Raw genomic sequence first — 24723 nt, 5'->3', positions numbered from 1 at the left:
GGGGTTGTTCGATAGTGTCCATAAATAATGTCCATTTATGTCCAATAGCTTTTTTTGTTAGAGCATTTGGTAAACAATCCAAAAGCGCGATCTGGTCGATTCGGACGAAACGTTCAAAAAGTTATATTACAGGTCGAAGAAACTTTTCAAACTAAGTATAGAATCAATCTTTAGGATGTTTTTATCATAAAAGTTCAATACAGTTCTAACCGGAGAATTCCCTTGTCTGTAGAATTGCCATGGAACGAGAGCAACCCTCAAGTGAAAGCCGTGACTGAGAACGAGGCTGTAGGCAGACCCCTTAGTAAAACACTCCCATCGGCCCCCTTCACATGAGCAGCCTGAAACCACATTCTAAAGACGGTTGACATCTAGTGGAAGCCTTAGGAAGTGAAAATAACCCATATCCCTCAGTGTATTCATTAGGGGTGAGTTCAAAAACTACAAACCTCAGATTTCCCACTTCCTGTTTGGATTTTTCTTCAGGTTTTTGCCTGCTATATGAGTTCTGTTATACTCACAGACATCATTCAACAGTTTTAGAAACTTGAGTGTTTTCTATCCAATACTACTAATTAATATGCATATATTAGCAGTCAATGAGTAGGAGGCAGTTCAAATCAAATCAAATCAAATTTTATTAGTCACATACACATGGTTAGCAGATGTTAATGCGAGTGTACGAAATGCTTGTGCTTCGTAGCCGACAACAGTAATAACCTAACAATTCCACAACTACTACCTTACACACACACAAGTGTAAAGGGATAAAGAATATGTACATAAAGATATATGAATGAGTGGTGGTACAGAACGGCATGGCAGATGCAGTAGATGGTATAGAGTACGGTATATACATATGAGATGAGTACTGTAGGGTATGTAAACATAAAGTGGCATAGTTTAAAGTGGCTAGTGGTACATGTATTACATAAAGATGGCAAGATGCAGTAGATGATATAGAGTACAGTATATACATATGAGATGGGTAATGTAGGGATTGTAAACATTGTATTAAGTGGCATTGTTTAAAGTGGCTAGTGGTACATTTTTACATAATTTCCATCAATTCCCATTTTTAAAGTGGCTGGAGTTGAGTCAGTATGTTGCAGCGGCCGCTAAATGTTAGTGGTGGCTGTTTAACCAGGGCAAGAGTTGCGTGTGGATGGGCCTTAGAGGAAATACGAAAAGATGCGGGTGGTTATTTCGTAGGTGAACACTGGATCCGTTTCGGGAAAGTCATATTCCTGGTAGGAACGATGATGAGTTGACGTTAATCGTATATTCAGTAGTTCCTCCCGACTGTATGTAATGAAACCTAAGATTACCTGGGGTACCGATGTAAGAAATAACACGTAAAAAAACAAAATACTGCATATTTTCCAAGGAACGCGAAGCGAGGCGGCCATCTCTTTTTGGCGCCGGAAATGTCCTCAGTTCACTCTGGGCATGCTATTCATCCAAAACTGAAAATGCTGCCCCCTATCCCAAACAAGTTAAACATGGAATTATAGATATACTTCTCCTTAATGCAACCGATGAGTCAGGTTTCAAATGCTTTACGGCGAAAGCACACTTTGCGATTATGTTAGGTCAGCTCCTAGCCACAGAAACCCATGCAGCCATTTTCCAAACAAGAAGAGGTGTCACAAAAGTCAGAAATAGCATTCAAATGAATCCCTTACCTTTGATGATCTTCATCTGGTGGCACTCCCAGGTCTCCATGTTAGACAAATGTTTGTTTTGTTTGATAATGTCCCTCTTTATGCCCAAAAACCTTTTTGTTCTCGTTTTGTCCAGTAATCCGAATGCAGAAGGCGCGTGCACTAATTCCAAACGAAAACTTTTTAAAAAGTACAATAAAAGTTAGTAGAAACATGCCAAACGATGTTTAAAATCATTCCTCTGGTTGTTTTTGTCATAAATAATCAATAATATTTCAACCGGACAAAAGCTTCGTCAATAGGAAAGGAGAAACAAGAAAGGCGCGTTCACGATCAGACGCATGGCTGATGAATGGAAATTTCCACTGGCCACTGATTGGAAGTGCTGTATCTCCCTCATTTTTCAGAGTAAAAGCCTGAAACAATGCCTAAAGACTGGTCACYTGTTGAGGAAGCCACAGAGCTCGTGAACTGGGTCCTAAGTCTTTGTATGGTGGATAGGCTTACAATGGAAAACAGCCTTTCAAAATAATAGTACTTCCTGGTTGGATTTTCCTTGGGTTTTCGCCTGCCATATCAGTTCTGTTATACTCACAGACATTATTTTAACAGTTTTGGAAACTTTAGAGTGTTTTCTATCCAAATCTACTAATTATATGCATATCCTATCTTCTGGGCATGAGTAGCAGGCAGTTTAATTTGGGCACACTTTTCATCCAAAATTCCAAATGCTGCCCCCTACCCTAGTGAAGTTAACTTATATTAATTCTTTCTATTTTTAGGTATACTGGCTACGGCGTCTCAAGATGGACAAAGTACCATTGCCGCTTTTTTCTAGTTTTTCAACTGAAGGTCTTAACCTCTCTTGGGTACGTGAGACGTTAGCGTCCCACCTCTTCAACAGCTAGTGAAACTGCTGGGCGCCAAATTCAAATACAGAAATACTCATTATAAAAATTCAGAAAACAAAACATATTTTACATAGGTTTAAAGATTAACTTCTTGTGAATCCAACCACGGTCAGATTTTWAAAATGCTTTACGGCGAAAGCATACCGTACGATTATTTGAGAACATAGCCCAGCAGACAAATCATTACAAACAGTAACCAGCCAAGTAGAAGAGTTACACAAGTCAGAAATAGAGATAAAATTAATCCCTTACCTTTGACGATCTTCATGTATGGTTGCACTCAGCAGACATTCATTTACTCAATAAATGTTCCTTTTGTTCGATAAAGTTCTTTATATCCAAAAACCTCCCGTTTTGGTCGCGTGTTTTCTTCAATAATCCACAGGCTCAAACACAGTCAAAACAGGCAGACAAAAAAATCCTAATTTTATCCGTAAAGTTCATAAAAACATGTCAAAACGATGTTTATATTCAATCCTCAGGTTGTTTTTAGCCAAATAATCGATAATATTTCAACCGGACAATAGTAGTCAATATAAAAGGTAAACAAGAAAGCACTCTCTCGGTCTGCTCATGAAAAAGCTCTGTGACACTTTAGGGTCCACTCATTTAGACTGCCTTCTTACCCTCATTTTTCAGAATACAAGCCTGAAACTATTTCTAAAGACTGTTGACACTCTAGTGGAAGCATAGGAACTGCAATTTGAGTCCTAAGTCAATGGATACTGTAATGCATTGAATAGAAAACTACAAACCAACAAAAATCCTACTTCCTGAATGGATTTTTCTCAGGTTTTCACCTGCCAAATCAGTTCTGTTATACTCACAGACAAAACTATTTTTAACAGTTTTGGAAACTTTAGAGTGTTTTCTATCCAAATCTACCAGTTATATGCATATCATATTCTTCTGGGCCCGAGAAGCAGCAGTTTAATTTGGGCATTGCTTTCATCCAAAATTCCGAATGCTGCCCCCTACCCTAGAGAAAGTAAGGGAGTATGAGTGTAACAGTATAACTTTAGTCCGTCCCCTCGCCCGACCCGGGTGCGAACCAGGGACCCTCTGCACACATCAACAACAGTCACCCACGAAGCATCGTTACCCATCGCTCCACAAAAGCCGCGGCCCTTGCAGAGCAAGGGGAACCACTACTTCAAGGTCTCAGAGCAAGTGGCGTCACCGATTGAAAGGCTATTACRGCGCACCACCGCTAACTAGCTAGCCATTTCACATCTGTTACACGAGCACACTCGTTTGGTCCGCCTAGCCAGCCGAACCGAAGCATGCTGAGGCCTTTCGCGTAACAGGACAGGAAGGATAACTCCTTGGTAACCCACCTGTGGGGGCTCAAAGTTGGGTCTCCACCAGTTTCCAATAGAGTCATCGATCACCCAGTCCTGCTTCACTCCATCCTGCCGCCCCAGGATCTGGACGTGGGAAAAACACATATGTTAAACTAATATCAAAACTAAAATCAAGTTTCAGTATGACAACTATGCATGCTATGTCAGCAAATAATTATCCAGTAGACAAGCAAATGGGAAGTCTAGGTAGTCATGCTATGGTTAACCAGCTCAAATGAAACTGAAATAATCAGCTGCTTCATCTGCCCTGGAATCCATCACTCTTGTAGTTTTACTGTGTGATGGGATTTTTTCTCCTCAATTTCTGATCAATGTGTTACCATTCAATAGTGCTCAACATGAGACATTTTGAAAAGTACGTAACCCTTTACCTAGAATGGTCTGCAGTGTGATGTCAAAGTGGTTCTATTGTCCATTGTTGCCAGTGATAAGCCACTTCCATCTTGTCAGAGCTGACCAATTGTTTCCAACCTCTATGCCACTCCCAGTTTTCCACCAAAGTAAATGGAATGGTTTTGATGTCACTAATCAAATCTTTCCAGATGATCAGGTCACGTTTCATGATACTAATCTGAATGAAGACCATGTTGCCTGCCTACCTCTGTCATCAATCGCTTCAGTCCTTCCACTTCGTCCTCCCCTGCATTCAATTCTCCACCAGGACTGCACACAATTAAGTTTCAAAAATACAGTTGGGGGGCACTTTTTGTTGACTTTAAAATTAGACTATATGCTCCTGCCAGTTAGAGAGGTGTCAAGCTTTTCCTTGTAAATGCTTAGTTGCTTACACATTAGTAACTGGCACCATGCAACATTGTTGCAGAGGTGGGATGAGAACCAACTCACAGTTTGAAAAAGGTTGTCCCCAACTGCAGCAGTAGAACGTGTGGTAGCCTGTGTTCGTGTACGATCAGAACACCCTCCACTGCCCGCCTCATGCCTATTTTTTCGAACCCCTCGCGCATCCTCTGGAACCGAGCCGCCACCGAGCTATCCTTCTCGTAGAGAGGTTCCTTTGTACCAAACGTGTAATTCGTGAGGGGATATCTGAGAGGGCCAATCCCAATAAAATGTTAGCAGCTTAGTTAGGTAAACTCTTAATGTGTTTGCATGCTATGTAACTAACTAGCTACGTAATTGTGTATATTGTACAATAATTAGGCTTTACTCCACAAGTAACGTTAGGGAATGTTTTTTGTGTTTGCAACATGTAAGAGCACTGTGTGTCGTAACTAACTAGGTGGGCCTATAGCTAACTAGTTAAAAACCCAACACCGAAAATTACATTCCGCTATCTAGTTAGACAGTTAAATAACAATTGCACTTCATAGCTAGCGACGTACAAGTTGATGGTTCTCTCCAGCGTGAGAGGTTTGGAAGGCGGGCTGATGTATTTGTTTTCGAACTGGTTCAGTCCACGGCGTGGCCAACCAGTTGAAGGTCGGTTGGGAGGTACAACCGACATCGTTCCACCAAATAAGCAGGATACACCTATGTCAAAATCAAAAACAGGAATGAAGAGAAAACATTAGATAACTGATCCAAAATTCAGCACACTACTCTTTCCGCAAAAAAAAACATATATCTCCGGTGTTCTCCCGCCTGCCAGAATCCCCCTTCGCGTGAACACGCACGCACTCAATTCTTCATTGCTGCGACTTGCTTGAACGCGCACGCACTCCAATTCTTCATTGCTGCGACTTGCTTGAACTCGCACGCACTCCAATTCTTCATTGCTGCGATTTACTTGGTAGTTAAGATATCTGATCACGTTAGGCTGCGTTTAATTTTATATATCGGTTTGATCGCGGGGGATGCACTAGTAATGTCTGCAGTTTTAAGTGTGGATATTTGTTTCAAGTGTATTAGTCTATATATCTTTGCCAAAATTCGTCATCTCTTCCATGTCATATTCGACTAGTAGTTCTGAAATGTTTATTGTTTGCCAACATTTTATTCCCTCCTCTATGTTTAATATAACACACATACATGAATTATTAATTTCGGTTGACTATCCCGACGAGAAGTTTGTTCTATAGAAAGTATTTGACTCTGATGTGTGCCACAGAAAGTATTGACTAGCCACAAAATTAATTTTTGCCTGCCAAAGTTCTCCCCCCCCCACCCTTCTATCTTGGGACAGCAAGGCCTGGCACACTTCAGAATAATTTTTGGTGACCCATCATGCCATCTGATGTGTGCCACAGGAAGTATTAGACTCTAGTCACAAAAGGAAGTGGTTATTTCAGCAGTAATAGTTTCCAGAGCCCTCTACTGTTCTCTCTACCCATCCCTCAATCCCCCATCCCATCGTGCTTTTACCTCTTATGGCTTTTCCTACATTTTTTTTTACACTTTTTCTGTTTCAGTTTTTAAGAGTGTAGGTACAGTAGCAATAATAAAATAGCAATAACAATAATACATCTAAAATTTGTACTCTGGGTGAAAAAGAAAGTTCAAATATACAAGTCAACATGAGTGCATGTATCCATAATCATGTTGAGTGCAAAAAAATAAATCAATGTATAATAATAAAATAAGCAAAACTATGACTGAATGTACCTCCATGAAGAATACCCTCCCCAATAGGTCCCTTCGCCCTCAATAGGACACCCCCAACACCTCCACCTTTTATTTAATTTTTATTTCCAATTTATTTAACCAGGTAGGCTAGTTGAGAACAAGTCCTCATTTGCAACTGCGACCTGGCCAAGATAAAGCATAGCAATTCGACACATACAACAACATAGAGTTACACTTGGAATAAACAAAACACAGTCAATAATACAGTAGAAAAAAGAAAACAAAAAGTCTATATACAATGAGTGCAAATGAGGTAAGATAAGGAAGGTAAGGCAATAAATAGGCCATGGTGGCGAAGTAATTAGAATATGGCAATTAAACACTGAAATGGTAGATGTGCAGAAGATGAATGTGCAAGAAGAGATACTGGGGTGAAAAGGAGCAAGATAAATAAATAAATACAGTATGGGGATGAAGTAGATAGATGGGCTGTTTACAGATGGTCTATGTACAGGTGCAGTGATCTGTGAGCTGCTCTGACAGCTGGTGCTTAAAGCTAGTGAGGGAGATATGAGTCTCCAGCTTCAGTGATTTTTGCAGTTCGTTCCAGTCATTGGCAGCAGAGAACTGAGAGGTGGCCAAAGGAYGAATTGGCTTTGGGGGTGACCAGTGAGATATACCTGCTGGAGCGCGTGCTACGAGTGGGTGCTGCTATGGTGACCAGTGAGCTGAGATAAGGTGGGGCTTTACCTAGCAGAGACTTGTAGATGACCTGTAGCCAGTGGGTTTGGTGACGAGTATGAAGCGAGGGCCAGCCAACGAGAGTYTACAGGTCGCAGTGGTTGGTAGTTTATGGGGCTTTGGTGACAAAACGGATGGCACTGTGATAGACTGCGTCCAATTTGATGAGTAGAGTGTTGGAGGCTATTTTATAGATGACATCGCCAAAGTCGAGGATCGGTAGGATGGTCAGTTTTATGAGGGTATGTTTGGCAGCATGAGTGAAGGAGGCTTTGTTGCGATATAGGAAGCCGATTCTAGATTTAATTTTGGATTGGAGATGCTTAATGTGAGTCTGGAAGGAGAGTTTACAGTCTAACCAGACACCTAGGTATTTGTAGTTGTCCACGTATTCTAAGTCAGAGCCGTCCAGAGTAGTGATGCTGGACGGGCGGGTAGGTGCAGGCAGTGATTGATTGAATAGCATGCATTTAGTTTTACTTGCATTTAAGAGCAGTTGGAGGCCACGGAAGGAGAGTTGTATGGCATTGAAGCTCGTCTGGAGGTTAGTTAACACAGTGTCCAAAGAGGGGCCAGAAGTATACAGAATGGTGTCGTCTGCGTAGAGGTGGATCAGAGAATCACCAGCAGCAAGAGCAACATCATTGATGTATACAGAGAAGAGAGTCGGCCCGAGAATTGAACCCTGTGGCACCCCCATAGAGACTGCCAGAGGTCCGGACAACAGGCCCTCCGATTTGACACACTGAACTCTTATCAGAGAAGTAGTTGGTAAACCAGGCGAGGCAATCATTTGAGAAACCAAGGCTGTCGAGTCTGCCAATAAGAATGTGGTGATTGACAGAGTCGAAAGCCTTGGCAAGGTTGATGAATACGGCTGCACAGTAATGTCTCTTATCGATGGCGGTTATGATGTCGTTTTGGACCTTGAACGTGGCTGAGGTGCACCCATGACCAGCTCTGAAACCAGATTGCATAGCGGAGAAGGTACGGTGGGATTCGAAATGGTTGGTAATCTGTTTGTTGACTTGGCTTTCGAAGACCTTGGAAAGACAGGGTAGGATAGATATAGGTCTGTAGCAGTTTGGGTCTAGAGTGTCACCCTCTTTGAAGATTGGGATGACCGCGGCAGCTTTCCAATCTTTGGGAATCTCAGACGATACGAAAGAGAGGTTGAACAGGCTAGTAATAGGGGTTGCAACAATTTCGGCAGATCATTTTAAAAAGAGAGGGTCCAGATTGTCTAGTCCGGCTGATTTGTATGAGTCCAGATTTTGCACATCTTTCAGAACATCAGCTATCTGGATTTGGGTGAAGGAGAAATGGTGGGGGCTTGGGCGGGTTGCTGTGGAGGGTGCAGGGCAGTTGACCGGGGTAGGGGTAGCCAGGTGGAAAGCACAGTCAGCCAAGGAGAAATGCTTATTGAAATTCTCAATTATAGTGGATTTATCGGTGGTAACAGTGTTTCCTAGCCTCAGAGCAGTGGGCAGCTGGGAGGAGGTGCTCTTATTCTCCATGGACTTTACAGTGTCCCAAAACTTTTTTGAGTTTGTGCCTCAGGATGCAAATTTCTGTTTGAAAAAGCTAGCCTCAAGCTAGCTAACCTAACTGCCTGTGTATATTTGTTCCTAAGTTCCCTGAAAAGTTGCATATCACGGGGGCTATTCGATGCTAATGCAGAACGCCATAGGATGTTTTTGTGCTGGTCAAGGGCAGACAGGTCTGGAGTGAACCAAGGACTATATCTTTTCCTAGTTCTACATTTTTTGAATGGGGCATGCTTATTTAAGATGGTGAGGAAGGCACTTTTAAAGAATAACCAGGCATCCTCTACTGACGGTTTGAGGTCAATGTCATTCCAGGATACCCCGGCCAGGTCGATTAGAAAGGCCTGTTCGCAGAAATGTTTTAGGTAGCGTTTGACAGTGATGAGGGGTGGTCGTTTGATCGCAGACCCATTACGGATGCAGGCAATGAGGCAGTGATCGCTGAGATCTTGATTGAAAATAGCAGAGGTGTATTTGGAGGGCGAGTTAGTTAGGATGACATCTATGAGGGTGCCCATGTTTACGGATTTGGGGTTGTACCTGGTAGGTTCATTGATCATTTATGTGAGATTGAGAGCATCAAGCTTAGATTGTAGGATGGCCGGGGTGTTAAGCATGTCCCAGTTTAGGTCACCTAGTAGCACGAGCTCAGAAGATAGATGGGGGGCAATCAATTCACATATGATGTTGAGGGCACTGCTGAGGGCAGAGGGTGGTCTATAGCAAGCGGCAACAGTGAGAGACTTGTTTCTGGAAAGGTGAATTTTTAGAAGTAGAAGCTCAAATTGTTTTAGTACAGACCTGGATAGTAAGACAGAACTCTGCAGGCTATCTCTGCAGTAGATTGCAACACCGTCCCCTTTGGGAGTTCTATCTTGGCGGAAAATGTTATAGTTAGGGATGGAGATTTCKGTTTTTTTGTGGTTTTCCTAAGCCAGGATTCAGACACGGCTAAGACATCCGGGTTGGCAGAGTGTGCTAAAGCAGTGAGTAAAACAAACTTAGGGAGTAGGCTTCTAATGTTAACATGCATGAAACCAAGGCTTTTACGGTTACAGAAGTCAACAAATGAGAGCACCTGGGGAGTGGGAGTGGAGCTAGGCACTGCAGGGCCTGGATTAACCTCTACATCACCAGACGAACAGAGGAGAAGTAGGATAAGGGTACGGCTAAAGGCTATACGAACTGGCCGTCTAGCACGTTCGGAACAGAGAGTAAAAGGAGCAGGTTTCTGGGCACGATAGCATAGATTCAAGGCATAGTGTACAGACAAAGGTAAGGTAGGATGTGAGTAAACGTAGGACGTGAGGTAAACGTGAGGTAAACGTAGGCATTGAGTAATGATGAGAGAGATATATTCTCTAGAGACGTTTAAACCAGGTGATGTCATCACATATGTAGGAGGTGGAACAACATGGTTGGTTAAGGCATATTGAGCAGGGCTAGAGGCTCTACAGTGAAATAAGACACCTCGACCATCCCCATCCCCATCAACCTCCCCCCACCCCCACCCCTCAACCACAAAACACAATAATGATAATAATAATAGAAATTAAAATAAAATATATATATACCAAGATATATATACACATACATGTACAGGACATATACATAAAAATATTCACAGGACACTCGATTTATCTATTTTCCTACATCAGATATGCAGGTGACATTTCCACCTGGATGACAGCACATAAATCAGCAAGACGGATATGCTCTTCATCTGAGGGAATGCCTGCCCATACACAGATGATAAATAATCAGAGATGATCACATGTCATTTACATTCCAGCCCTTGTCAGCTCCAGATTTGACTACTTAAACTCACACCCTGCTGGAATCCCTGCATTCTCAGATTACCCTCTGTTATTAATCTCTATATTGTAATCAATAAAGTGTTTCCAGATGCTGTACTTGTATTAACARATATGTTCAGATCATTCCTGAGAGAGAAGGGGTGTAGTATCTCCAGATGGGCGTGTGGTACCTTCCTCACCCATGCCAACAAGATGTTACTTCTTGTGGGGTCTTTGTCTTGAAAGTAAGTATGAGAGTATAAGTAATGTACAATTAACCTACTGAAAGTATACTGACTAAAAGGAAAAACAGAACTGTCAAATTATATTATAGCTGGGTCATTGTATACTTGCGAATTAGAATCTTAAGTGTAACTTAATTTTATTGGGGAAAACTAAAATGCCCATCACATTTTTTCCCCAGTTTGCTGAATGTGTTCTGAAGGAGGAGTCGATTGTCTTTTCAAATACGGACAAAGATGTTAACATCATGAGAGAAGAAATATCAGTCCCTCTCCTCCAAAACACTGTTATGTTTAATTTCTAATTTAATATAATTGTAGATTTTTAAAAAACAACATTTATATGGATCTTTCAAGGTTATCTTTGATCCAACTTCTGACTAGATTGCCCCTAAAACACATGTATTTAAATAATTATGTTACAAGAAACCTATACTATTGCCTTGTTCCCTGTTTCCTGTTTGCTCAGAAAAATACTTGTAAAGATGTATAGACTACTTGACATTATGTTTTGCTAGATGACCTGAGCCAACTGTGTCACTTCTGTGGGGAGGTGGACAATAACACTACTGTTCAACATGAGCTACCAAAATGATTCTGAAGTGTGCCAGGCCTTACAGTCCCAAAATAGAAGGGGGGGGGCGGCGAATTTCGTCAGGTAAGAAAATGGCCTTGCCGAAATTCTCCCCCCGCTTCTAATTTCCTTAATTTTGTGGCTAGAGTCAAATACTTTCTGTGGCACACACTACTGGTCAACATGGTCAACACACAACCAATAAACAATGAATACCGTCTTCAGGCGTTTTAATATCATGGTTTGATTTTCAACACCACAATAAATAGACTATGTCAATCTCGACAAACAGGTGGTGGGCCGTAGCAAGTTATCGGCTTTAGTTTTCAAGATGATGTCGACAGAGGAGTTGGTTTTTACATATTGTGTAAAAATAGGGGTAGGGTTGTAGAGAATCGAAGGACCATGAATGTAATAAGAAATCTTAGGTGCTCTTAAGGCCGGTAGCAACCACTACAGAATGTCCGGTCAGAACAAGGATGAGGCAGATGTCCAGGTTAAGGGGGGTTTAATGGAAGAAGATGTCCACATTCACACACACATCTGACCACTCATGGTTCAGATAACTGAGAATCATGTCCAGTGAGAACTGACATTAACTATGGTTAATTAAACATCAGTCATGCTGGGATTCAGTCCACAGGAGGAAAAGTTCAGCAGGAGGGAAAACTGTGGAAATGCTCATCATGATAGGGAAAGCACGTTTCTGACCACACAGCGTGCTGGGGTCATAGACCAGCTGAAACTGAAGTCCCAGGAATCAAGGCTGCTGATAGGCTGAACGAGATGTGGTGATAAGTATTTGACGTGACCTTGATCAATAAGACACTAACAAAAGTAGGGGTCCTCTGAATAGGATACTAAGCTGCTCAACTAGAACTAACCATAAAGGATGGCTAGAATCAGCTGACTGAAGCGGGCCTTTTTAACATTGTGTATATTTATTTCTTCTGAAGACATTTCCGTTTGTTGGCAATGTCAATTCTTGCAAATGTTTTCTAAATACTTTTATGTTCGCTAGCTGGACAGGCAAATGCCACCGAGTACTAAACTGTAAACCAATCAAAACTTGTACTATTCATGGTACTATCTCTGGTCCGGGAAATGATGGCGGACGCTGATGTGGATCTTGAATCTGAGAGTGTGCAAAGCTGTCATCAAGGCAAAGGGTGGCTACTTTGAAGAATCTAAAATCTAAAATATATTTGGATTTGTTTAACCCTTTTTTTGGTTACTACATGATTCCATATGTGTTATTTCATAGTTTTGATAACTTCACTATTATTCTACAAACTGGTACTGCATATACACAAAGTTGTATATATGATATATGACCGGGATTGCAAGTCGGGGACTTATTTCCATTGAGGTCTCTATTTTTTTAACCATAAATACATATACAATTACATAGATACAGACACATTACAGAGATAGAGACAATCCCCATCCCCATGGGCTGTTGGTGAACCGTAATGTGCAGGCATAATCAGTGATACTGGAGTAGCATACTTACCAGAGTCTTAAAGGGTGTCTAGGTTTCCATCCAATTGTTTCCATCAAAAGATTTTCATGTGAATATTCAAAAATCTTCACTAAAACCTCACGGTTCAGCTGTCAGAGATTTAAAGACTAAATATATCAGGGCACTGCATGCAAAGGCCTATCAGCTTAGGTGTCCACTGTATGATTATCATTTCTCAATATATGAAAATATATGTATACAGTGCCTTCAGAAAGTATACATACCCCTTGACATTTTCTACATTTTGTTACGTTACAGCCTTATTCTAAAATTGATTAAATAAAAAGAAATCCTCAACAATCTACAGCCAATACCCCAAAATGACAAAGCAAGAACAGGTTTTTAGAATTTTTGCAAAAGTATTAAAAATAAAAAACAGAAATACCTTACCTATGAGACTCGAAATTGAGCTCAGGTGCATCCTGTTTCCATTGATCATCCTTGAGATGTTTCTACAACTTAATTGGAGTCCACCTGTGGTGAATTCAATTGATTGGACATGATTTGAAAAGGAACACACCTGTCTATATAAGGTCCCACAGTTGATAGTGCATGTCAGAGCAAAAACCAAGCCATGAGGTCGAAGGAATTGTCCATAGAGCTCCGAGACACAATTGGGTCAAGGCACAGATCTGGGGAAGGGTACGAAAAAATTTCTACAGCATTGAAGGTCCCCAAGAACACAGTGGCCTCCATCATTCTTAAATGGAAGAAGTTTAGAACCACCAAGACTTTTCCTAGAGCTGGCCGACTGGCCAAACTGAGCAATCAGGGGTGAAGGGCCTTGGTCAGGGAGGTCACTCTGACAGAGCTCTAGAGTTCCTTTGTGGAGATGGGAGAACCTTCCAGAAGGACAACCATCTCTGCAGCACTCCCCCAATCAGGCTTTTATAGTAGAGTGGTCAGACGGAAGCCACTCCTCAGTAAAAAGGCACATGACAGCCCGCTTGGACCAAAAGGGACCACCTTTGCTATGAAGCCCCTAAATAAGATCTGGTGCAACCAACTAGCTTCAGAAGTCACATAATTAGTTAAATAAATTCCACCTGTGTACAATCTAAGCGTCACATGATCTGTCACATGATCTCAGTGTATCTACACCTGTTCTGAAAGGCCCCAGAGTCTGCAACAACACTAAGCAAGGGGCACCACCAAGCAAGCGGCATCATGAAAACCAAGGAGCTCTCCGAACAGGTCAGGGACAAAGTTGTGGAGAAGTACAGATCAGGGTTGCGTTATAAAAAAATATCAGAAACTTTGAACATCCCACGGAGCACCATTAAAACTTCACTAGGGTAGGGGGCAGCATTCYGAATTTTGGATGAAATGCATGCCCAATTTAAACTGCCTGCTTCTCGGGCCCAGAAGATATGATATGGATATAACTGGTAGATTTGGATAGAAAACACTCTAAAGTTTCCAAAACTGTTAAAATAGTGTCTGTGAGTGTAACAGAACTGATTTGGCAGGCGAAAACCTGAGAAAAATCCATTCAGGAAGTAGTTTTTTTAGTTGGTTTTGTAGTTTTCTATTCAATGCCATAACAGTATCCATTGACTTAGGACTCAAACTGCAGTTTCTATGCCTTCCACTAGATGTCAACAGTCTTTAGAAATAGTTTCAGGCTTGTATTCTGAAAAATGAGGGAATAAGAGCATTCGGAATGACTGGATGCTAAAGTGTCGCAGAGCTTTTTCATGCGCTCGACAGAGAGAGAGCAATTCTTGTTTACCTTTTAAATTGACGACGTTATTGTCCGGTTGAAATATTATCGATTATTTAGGCTAAAAACAACCTGAGGATTGAATATAAACATCGTTTGACATGTTTATGAACTTTACGGATACAATTTGTTTTTCTCTTCCTGTTTTGACTGCGTTTGAGGCTGTGGATTACTGAAGAAAACACGCGAACAAAACGGAGGTTTTTGTATATAAAGAGACTTTATCGAACAAAATAAACATTTATTGAGTAAATGAATGTCTGCCGAGTCAACCATATGAAGATCATCAAAGGGAAGTGATTCATTTRATCTCTATTTCTGACTCTGACTCTGTTCTACTTGGCTGGTTACTGTTTGTAATGAATTGTCTAGTGGGCTATGTTCTCAAATAATCGTAAGGTATGCTTTCGCTGTAAAGCATTTTTAAAATCTGACACCGTGGTTGGATTCACAAGACGTTCATCTTTAAACCTATGTAAAATATGTTTTTTTTCAGAATTTTTATAATGAGTATTTCCGTATTTGAATTTGGCGCCCAGCAAATGTGGGACGCTAATGTCCCACATACCCAAGAGAGGTTAAATCCATTATTAAAAAATGTTAAGAATATGGCACCACAACAAACCTGCCAAGAGACAACCCAACAATTCCTAGATACCCTTCCAGACTCCCTCCACCTACCCAAGGACGTCAGAGGACAAAATCGGTTAACAACCTAACCTAGGAACTAAATATAACCTTGCGTAATACCCTAGATGCATTCGCACCCCTAAAAACAAAAAACTTTTGTTATAAGAAACTAGCTCCCTGGTATACAGAAAATACCGCGCAGTATCGAAGAGCTCTCACTGCTGCTCGATCATCCTATTTTTCCAACTTAATTGAGGAGAATAAGAACAATCCAAAATGTATTTTTGATGCTGTCGCAAAGCTAACTAAAAAGCAGCATTTCCCAAGAGWAGATGTCTTTCATTTCAGCAGTGATAAATTCATGAACTTCTTTGACGAAAAGATCATGATCATTAGAAAGCAAATTACAGACTCCTCTTTAAATCTGTGTATTTTTCCAAAGCTCAGTTGTTCTGAGTCTGCACAACACTTCCAGGACCTAGGATCAAGGGAGACACTCAAGTTCTTTAATACTATATCTCTTGACCCATTGATGAAAATAGCCATGGCCTATAAACCTTCAAGCTGCATACTGGACCCTATTCCAACTAAAATACTGGAGAGCTGCTTCCTGTGCTTGGCCCTCCTATGTTGAACATAATAAATCCTCCTTATCCACCGGATGTGTACCAAAGTCACTAAAAGTGGCAGTAATAAAGCCTCTCTTGGTAAAGCCAAACCTTGACCCAGAAAATACAAAAAACTATCGGCCTATATCGAATCTCCCATTCCTTTCAAACATTTTAGAAAAAGCAACTCACTGCCTACCTGAAGACAAACAATGTATACAAAATGCTTCAGTCTGGTTTTAGACCCCATCATAGCACTGAGACTGCACTCGTGAAGGTGGTAAATTACCTTTTAATGGTGTCAGACCAAAGCTATGCATCTGTCCTCGTGCTCCTAGACCTTAGTGCTGCTTTTGATACCAACGATCATGTCACGTGTGCTCCCTCTCCGGCCTCTAGGTCACCAGGCTGCTCGTTATGGCGCACACCTGTCACCATCATTACGTGCACCTGCGCGTCATCAGACTCACCTGGACTCCATCACCTCCCTGATTACTTTTCCTATATATGTCACTCCCTTTATTCCTTCCTCAGGCGTTATTGTTTCTGTTCCAGTGCTAAGTCTATGCGTTGTTCGTGTTTCTTGTTTCGTTTTATGTTGCATTTATATATTAAAACACTCACTCCCTGAACTTGCTTCCCGACTCTCAGCGCCCATCGTTACAGAATAACGCCTCACCTACGGGAAGCGTCTGAGTGTTTTTCTTGATTTTTTTGTGTCAGGTGGAATGACGTTTGGTCCAGGCGCCACTACAGGCTTTCATGCCTCAGCCAGATCGCCAGGCTCCCCTGCCTCCACTGGCTCGTTAGGCTCTCGTGCCTCAGCCGGATCGCCAGGCTCCCCTGCCTCAGCCGGTCTGTCAGGTTCCAGCGCATCAGCAGAGGTGACTGGGCCGCTCCGGATCCCCGGGATCGTCCCTTGGGTTGGCGTCCTGCGGCTGGTGCCGAACGCGCGAGGGAGGGGGTACTGTCAGGTATGCTCTCTCTCCAGCGCTCTAGGTTGCCATGCTCCTGCATCTCAGCCGGATTGACAGGTTTCCTGCGCCTCTGCAGAGGTGACCGGTCCGCTCCTGATCCCCGGGATCGTCTTTTTGGTTGGCGTCCTGCGGTAGGAGCCGTGCGTCGGGGAGGGGGTACTGTCACGTGTGTTCCCTCTCTGGCCTCTAGGTCACCACGCTGCTCGTTATGGCGCACACCTGTCACCATCGTTACGCGCACCTGCGCATCATCCGACTCACCTGGACTCCATCACCTCCCTAATTACCTTCCCTATATATGTCACTCCCTTTGGTTCCTTCCCCAGGCGTTATTGTTTCTGTTCCAGTTTTAAGTCTATGCGTTGTTCGTGTTTCTTGTTTTGTCTTATGATGCGTTTATTTATTAAAACACTCACTCACTGACTCTCAGCGCACATCGTTACAGATCACCACATTCTTTTGGATAGATAGGACACTCAAATTGGTCTACACAGACAAGTTCTTGCCTGGTTTAGATCTTATCTGTTGGAAAGACCACGAGCCACGAGTCACGGGCACTTGCCGACAAGTTGCCATTCACTCTGTCTACATGGTCAGATGCATCAAGATGTTGGTGCCAATGATGCTGCTTTCCACTTTGCTTCTTAATATAAATCCACAAGCGTTATATTATTACACTATTAGTTTGTGTATCTTACTGTCTGCAAACAGCTAGTTTTTCTTTTCTTAGCAAGTTGTTGCAAAAATAAATCTCGCTAGCCGRTAATGCTAATTGCTAGTTAGCCGGCTGACACACGTTCGGCTCTTAACCAACAATGCTATTTTTTTGTTGTTGCGTTGTTCGTAACTTGTTTTGTACATAATGTTGCTGCTACCGTCTTTTATGACCGCAAAGAGCTTCTGGACATCAGAACTGCGATTACTCACCTCAGATTAAACAAAGTTTTTCATCAATGTGTCGGACGGGAGTGATATACTACAGACACTCGACCAGGCCCAGATCCCCGCTGGAGAATGAAACAGAGACTTTGCGGAAAAKGATCAGGGTGTGTTCTGAGGATCAGGCAACGAGTGGCTAATCTGCCTTTGCCTTCCATCCTACTAGCTAACGTTCAGTCGCTGGAAAATAAATGGGACGAACTAAAAGCACGTATATCCTACCAACGGGACATTAAAAACTGTAATATCTAATGTTTCACGAGTCGTGGCTGAACAACGACATTAAGAACATACAGCCGGCAGGTTATACACTCTATCGGCAGGATAGAACAGCAGCCTCTGGTAAGACATGGGGTGGMGGCCTATGCATATATGTACACAAAAGCTGGTGCACGAAATCTAAGGAAGTCTCAAGGTTTTGCTCGCCTGAGGTAGAGTATCTCATGATAAGCTGTAGACCACACTATCTACAGTTTATCTGTATTTTCCGTAGCTGTCTACATACCATCACAGACTGATGCTGGCACTAAAACCACACTCAATGAGCTGTATACCACCCTAAGCAAACAGGAAAAAGCTCATCCAGAGGCGGCGCTCCTAGTGTCCGGGGACTTTAATGCAGGGAAACTTAAATCAGTTTTACCTCATTTCTATCAGCATGTTAAATGTACAACCAGAGGGAAAGAAATTCTAGACCACATTTACTACACACACATTTGGCAAATCTGACCATAATTCTATCCTCCTGATTCCTGCTTACAAGCAAAATGTAAAGCAGGAAGCACCAGTGACTCGGTCTATAAAAAAGTGGTCAGATGAAGCAGGTGCTAAGCTACAGGACTGTTTGTTAGCATAGACTGGAATATGTTCCGGGATTCTTCCGATGGCATTGAGGAGTACACCACATCAGTCACTGGCTTCATCAATAAGTGCATCGAGGACGTTGTCCCCATGGTGACTGTACGTACTGTACATACCCCAACCAGAAGCCATGGATTACAGGCAACATTCGCACTGAGCTAAAAGGTAGAGCAGCCGCTTTCAAGGAGCGGGACTCTAACCCGGAAGCTTATAAGAAATCCCGCTATGCCCTCCGACGAACCATCAAACAGGAAAAGCGTAAAGTTCGAATCGTACTACACTGGCCCCGACGCTCGTCGGATGTGGCAGGGCTTGCAAACTATTACAGACTACAAAGGGAAGCACAGCCGAGAGCTGCCCAGTGACACGAGCCTACCAGATGAGCTAAATTACTTCTATGCTTGCTTCGAGGCAAGTAACACTGAAACATGCATGAGAGCATCAGCTGTTCCGATGTGAGTAAGATCTTTAAACAGGTCAACATTCACAAGGCCGCAGGCCCAGACGGATTACCAGGACGTGTACTCCGAGCATGGGCTGACCAACTGGCAAGTGTCTTCACTGACATTTTCAACCTCTCTCTGTCTGAGTCTGTAATACCAATATGTTTCAAGCAGACCACCATAGTCCCTGTGCCCAAGAACACTAAGGTACCCTGCCCTAAATGACTACCGACCCCTAGCACTCACGTCTGTTGCTCACATGAACACCCTTATCCCAGAAACCCTAGACCCACTCCAATTTGCATACCGCACCAACAGATCCACAGATGATGCAATCTCAATTGCACTCCACACTGCCCTTTCACACCTGGACAAAAGGAACACCTATGTGAGAATGCTATTCATTGACTACAGCTCAGCGTTCAACACCATAGTGCCCTCAAAGCTCACCACTAAGCTAAGGACCCTAGGACTAAACACCTCCCTCTGCAACTGGATCCTGGACTTCCTGACGGGCCGCCCCCAGGTGGTAAGGGTAGGTAACAACACATCCACCACACTGATCCTCAACACGGGGGCTCCTCAGGGGTGCGTGCTCAGTCCCCTCCTGTACTCCCTTTTCACTTATGACTGCATGGCCAGGCACGACTCCAACACCATCATTAAGTTAGCTGATGACACAACAGTGGTAGGCCTGATCACTGACAACGATGAGAGAGCCTATAGGGAGGAGGTCAGAGACCTGACCGTGTGACGCAAGGACAACAACCTCTCCCTCAACGTGATCAAGACAAAGGAGATGATTGTGGACTACAGGAAAAGGAGGACCGAGCACGACCCCATTCTCATCGACGGGGCTGTAGTGGAGCAGGTTGAGAGCTTCGAGTTCCTTGGCATCCACATCACCAACAAACTAACATGGTCTAAGCACACCAAGACAGTAGTGAAGAGGGCATGACATAACCTACTCCCCCTGAGGAGACTGAGAATATTTGGCATGGGTCCTCAGATCCTCAAAAGGTTTTACAGCTGCACCATTGAGAGCATCCTGACGGGTTGCATCACTGTCTGGTATGGCAACTGCTCGGCCTCCGACTGCAAGGTACTACAGAGACCCAGTACATTACCGGGGCCAAGTTACCTGCCATCCTGGACCTCTATATCAGGCGGTGTCAGAGGAAGGCCCTAAAATTGTAAAAGACTCCAGCCACCCTAGTCATAAACTGTTCTCTCTGCTACCGCTAATTTAACAATTAGCTTCCTACCGTAATGTAGGCCTATTATTATCATGTTTGGTAACATTTGCTCTTGTATTTATTTTCAGTTTCAATGAGTTGTAAAAATGTCCCAGAACTCTGCTGAATTCCCTCAATTGAAGGTCAGCTATGTTTACCTAGGCTACTTAACGTTACTAGCTCTGTATTTGAAGTTATATTATCATTAGTAGTCTATTATCAGGTAAAAACATATGCTTAATATTCATTAGCTAATCATTCAGTTGAATACGCTATGCTACAGCCATTGAATCTGTCTTTGAGCGTTAAGGGACGTTAATGGCTAGCTTTGTCCACGACATTATGTTATATTATTTTTCAATCTTGAAATACAGGGGCAAATGTTATTAATCAGTGACTGAAATTTTGCGCTATGTGATATTCACTTCCGGACTTGGATAGTACTCAAAGCGTTGTAGAACGCCTCTCTGAATAACGGGGCGTGGTTTTGGCTTAACTGAGTTTGGAAAAAGAAAGGAGCGGCATCAATCAATCAAATGCTACAGCGGCAACTTTTGATCCTGACAGCATCAGATACATGGTCTATACATACTGAGACAGAGGGGTGCTGTTTCCCTCGCTCTGATGATTTCTCCGGTGAGAGTCAGCCATTTACGAAATTATGGTTAATTAGGAAAACACAGAGAGAGACGAAAGATAATGTTTTATTTGTAAAATATTTGAGGAAGCCTGGCTTCCTTTGGCATCCAAGGACTGACCAGGTGAATCCAGGTAAAACCTATGATCCCTTGTCACCTATCAAAACTACTTCAATCAGTGTCAGGACCCGGTGCGAGAAACAGTCACTAATAATTGGCAGAACCCAGAAGATGAGGCAGACACAGCAGTACTAGAGATGGTGGTTTAATAAAAAATAGATATCTTCCAAAATACAAAAGAAAATCCACAAAGTGGTAAAAACAGCAAGGGGAAAAACAAACCTCAAAAGACCAATCCAAAAATACACGAGAACAAAACCAGAGAACCTCTGGAAAATCCAACAAGAGAAAAATGATCACAAAGGCTGGGGCTGGGTGCTAACATACAAACACTGAGCAAGGAACTGAGGAACACACAGGGTTTAAATACTAACAAGGGAATGACTTACAGGTGCAAACAATAATTAGGGCAAGAAAAACAAAAGGTACAAAAAAGGTGCAAGGGGGACATCTAGTGAACAAAACCAAACAGTCCTGGCCAAAACCTGACAATCAGTGTCGATTTAAGGGAGGAGACAGGTTATTTTTGTAAGACTTGAGACAGTTGAAGACATGGATTGGGTAATGTGTTCTATATTAGAGGCTGAATGGGCAAGACAAAGATTGAAAGTGACTTTGAACGGGGTATGGTAGTCAGTTGAAGTCGGAAGTTTACATGTCAGCTTTTAGCCTAAATACTTTAAACTCAGTTTTTCAACAATTCTGACATTTCATCCTTGTAAAGAATTACCTGTCTTAGATCAGTTAGGATCACCACTTTATTTTAAGAATGGGAAATGTCAGAATAATAGTAGAGAGAATTATTTATTTCAGCTTTTTTTCTTTCATCACATTCCCAGTGGGGTCAGAAATGTACATACACTCAATTAGTATTTGGTAGCATTGCCTTTAAATTGTTTAAATTGGGTCAAACGTTTCGGGTAGCCTTCTCACAAGCTTCCACAATAAGTTGGTGTGAACTTTTGCCCATTCCTCCTGACAGAGCTGGTGTAAATGATCAGGTTGTAGGCTCCTCCTTGCTCGCACACGCTTTTTCAGTTCTGCCCACACATTTTCTTTGGATTGAGGTCAAGGGGTTTGTGATGGCCACTCCAATACCTTTGACTTTGTTGTCCTTTAGCCATTTTTGCACACAACTTTGGAAGTATGCTTGGGGTCATTGTCCATTTGGAAGACCCATTTGTGACCAAGCTTTAACTTCCTGACTAATGTCTTCAGATGTTGCTTCAATATAGCCACATAATTTCCCCACCTCATGATGCCATCTATTTTGTGAAGTGACCAGTCCCTCCTGCAGCAAAGCACCCCCACAACATGATTCTGACACCCCGTGCTTCACGGTTGGGATGGTGTTCTTCAGCTTGCAAGCCCCCCCTTTTTCCTCCAAACATAACGATGGTCATTATGGCCGAACAGTTCTATTTTTGTTTCATCAGACCAGAGGACATTTCTCCAAAAAGTACGATCTTTGTTCTCATGTGCAGTTGCAAACCGTAATCTGGCTTTTCTATGGTGGTTTTGGAGCAGTGGCTTCTTCCTTGCTGAGCGGCCTTTCAGGTTGTCGATATAGGACTCGTTTTACTGTGGATATAGATACTTTTGTACCCGTTTCCTCCAGCATCTTCACAAGGTCCTTTGCTATTGTTCTGGGATTGATTTGCACTTTTCACACCAAAGTACGTTAATCTCTAGGAGACAGAATGCGTCTCCTTCSTGAGCAGTATGACGGCTGCGTAGTCCCATGGTGTTTATACTTGCGTACTATTGTTTGTACAGATGAACGTGGTACCTTCAGGCGTTAGGATGAATCAGACTTGTGGAGGTCTACAATTTTTTCTCTGAGGTCTTGGCTGATTTCTTTTGATTTTCCCATGATATCAAGCAAAGAGCCACTGAGTCTGAAGGTAGGCATTGAAATACATCCACAGGTACACCTCCAATTGACTCAAATGATGTCAATTAGCCTATCAGAAGCTTCTCAAGCCATGACATAATTTTCTAGAATTTTCCATGCTGTTTAAAGGCACAGTCAACTTAGTGTATGTAAACTTCTGACCCACTGGAATTGTGATACAGTGAAATAATCTGTCTGTAAACAATTGTTGGGAAAACGACTTGTGTCATGCACAAAGTAGATGTCCTAACCGACTTGCTAAAACTATAGTTTGTTAACAAGACATTTATGGAGTGGTTGAAAAACGAGTTTTAATTACTCCAACCTAAGTGGATGTAAACTTCTGACTTCAACAGTAGGTGCCAGGCACACAGGTTTGAGTGTGTCAAGAACTGTTTTTTCACGCTCAACAGTTTCCCGTGTGTATCAAGAACGGTCCACCTCCCAAAGGACATCAAGCCAACTTGACACAACTGTGGGAAGCATTGGACTCAACATGGGCCAGCATCCCTGTGGAATGCTTTCGACACCTTGTAGAGTCCATTCCCTGAAGAATTAAGACTGTTCTGAGGGCAAAGGGGGTGCAACTCAATATTAGGTGTTCCTAATGTTTTGTAAACTCAGTATTCCAACTATATAACTAGAATAATCATTATATTTTCATGATTCCAACAGTTTCCCCCAAGTGTTTTGATCTAAATCATAATAGGCCTAGATTTATTTTGCCCATATCATGCAGCCCTACTTGGAAATTTAAAAAAATGAGTGCAGGTAATGTACAAATTTATGAAAATGCAAAAAATGATTGATTGAAGTTGGATGGAACAGTAAAAAACAATCAGAATGGAGAAAGACCAATTAAAATAATCTATAATATATGTTTTGCCAGCCTAGTGTCATGCACCACTTATAAATCATATTTAGAACTTGTTTTATTCAAAAAATATAAAATACTGTTATACTGTCAAATGMAAAACATATCTTGATATGATATTTTGGCCATACCGCCCAGCCCTACTACCACCCCGCAAAGATATGAGAGTTTTTCCTACATTTGTGAGGAGATTACAGTTACCATTTCTTACAGAAATAATACAAAATAWTTTTTTACAATTAGAAACTAATCACATACATTAAATACGATAATTTGATGATAGGCCTCTTTTTGGTTAAATACTCCACCCCTGCCTCTTTCCCACATGCAAACAAGAGCGCTTGTACAATGCTAACTTTTATTTTTTTACAATTTGCATTGTCATTGCATACATAGAATAAATGTTTTGTTTCATTGTGACTTTTGTCCAGTTCTACCCATATACAACATTGCCATTGCAAAGCTATAGACAATGATGCATTATGACCATGGATTTATTTTGTTACAGCAGATGATTCCTCAAAAAACAAACATATGTTGATAAGTCTGCAATCCTGACAACCATTATGTATATTTCGAACATCCGATCTTTACCAGTGCAAATTAATTAAAAAATATATATACAATAGCAGTTGAATGAAAGTATCACTCCTAGCAAATCAGAGACACTCATATTTCAGTAATAAAGAAAACACTGATAAAAAATAATTCTAAATGAATACTGCTAAATCTAGTACAAAGATCATTCTTAGTGCAATTTGATTTAAACGCCACCATATATTTTCCTCTTGTAGTTATAGCTACAGGTGTCACTTACCATGATGCAGCCTATGATACATTTACTTTATACATTCCAGTGGTCATTGATGTATTTGCACCCTTGTGAATTCTCACAAC

At 42.0% G+C, this 24723-nt stretch overlaps 1 protein-coding gene across 1 annotated transcript in view; it reads right to left on the bottom strand.

The window, feature by feature from the left end:
* The window catches only part of LOC111952962 (cleavage and polyadenylation specificity factor subunit 5), a 26760-nt gene extending 10539 nt beyond the window's left edge, over nt 1-16221 (bottom strand). Inside the window, exons 1-5 of the mRNA XM_023972005.2 lie at nt 16135-16221; nt 5283-5430; nt 4786-4986; nt 4539-4602; nt 3913-4002 (exon numbers count right to left, since the gene is read on the bottom strand). Coding sequence (XP_023827773.2) covers nt 3913-4002; nt 4539-4602; nt 4786-4986; nt 5283-5430; nt 16135-16165 — 534 coding nt within the window. The 5' untranslated portion in view covers nt 16166-16221. The remainder of the gene's footprint in view (nt 1-3912; nt 4003-4538; nt 4603-4785; nt 4987-5282; nt 5431-16134) is intronic.
* Between the last annotated feature and the right edge of the window lie 8502 nt (nt 16222-24723).

Source organism: Salvelinus sp. IW2-2015, linkage group LG26 (assembly GCF_002910315.2).
Source record: "Salvelinus sp. IW2-2015 linkage group LG26, ASM291031v2, whole genome shotgun sequence".
Classification (NCBI taxonomy): domain Eukaryota; kingdom Metazoa; phylum Chordata; class Actinopteri; order Salmoniformes; family Salmonidae; genus Salvelinus; species Salvelinus sp. IW2-2015.
Note: the sequence above shows the minus strand (reverse complement) of the source record. Positions and strands in the feature narration are given on the sequence as shown.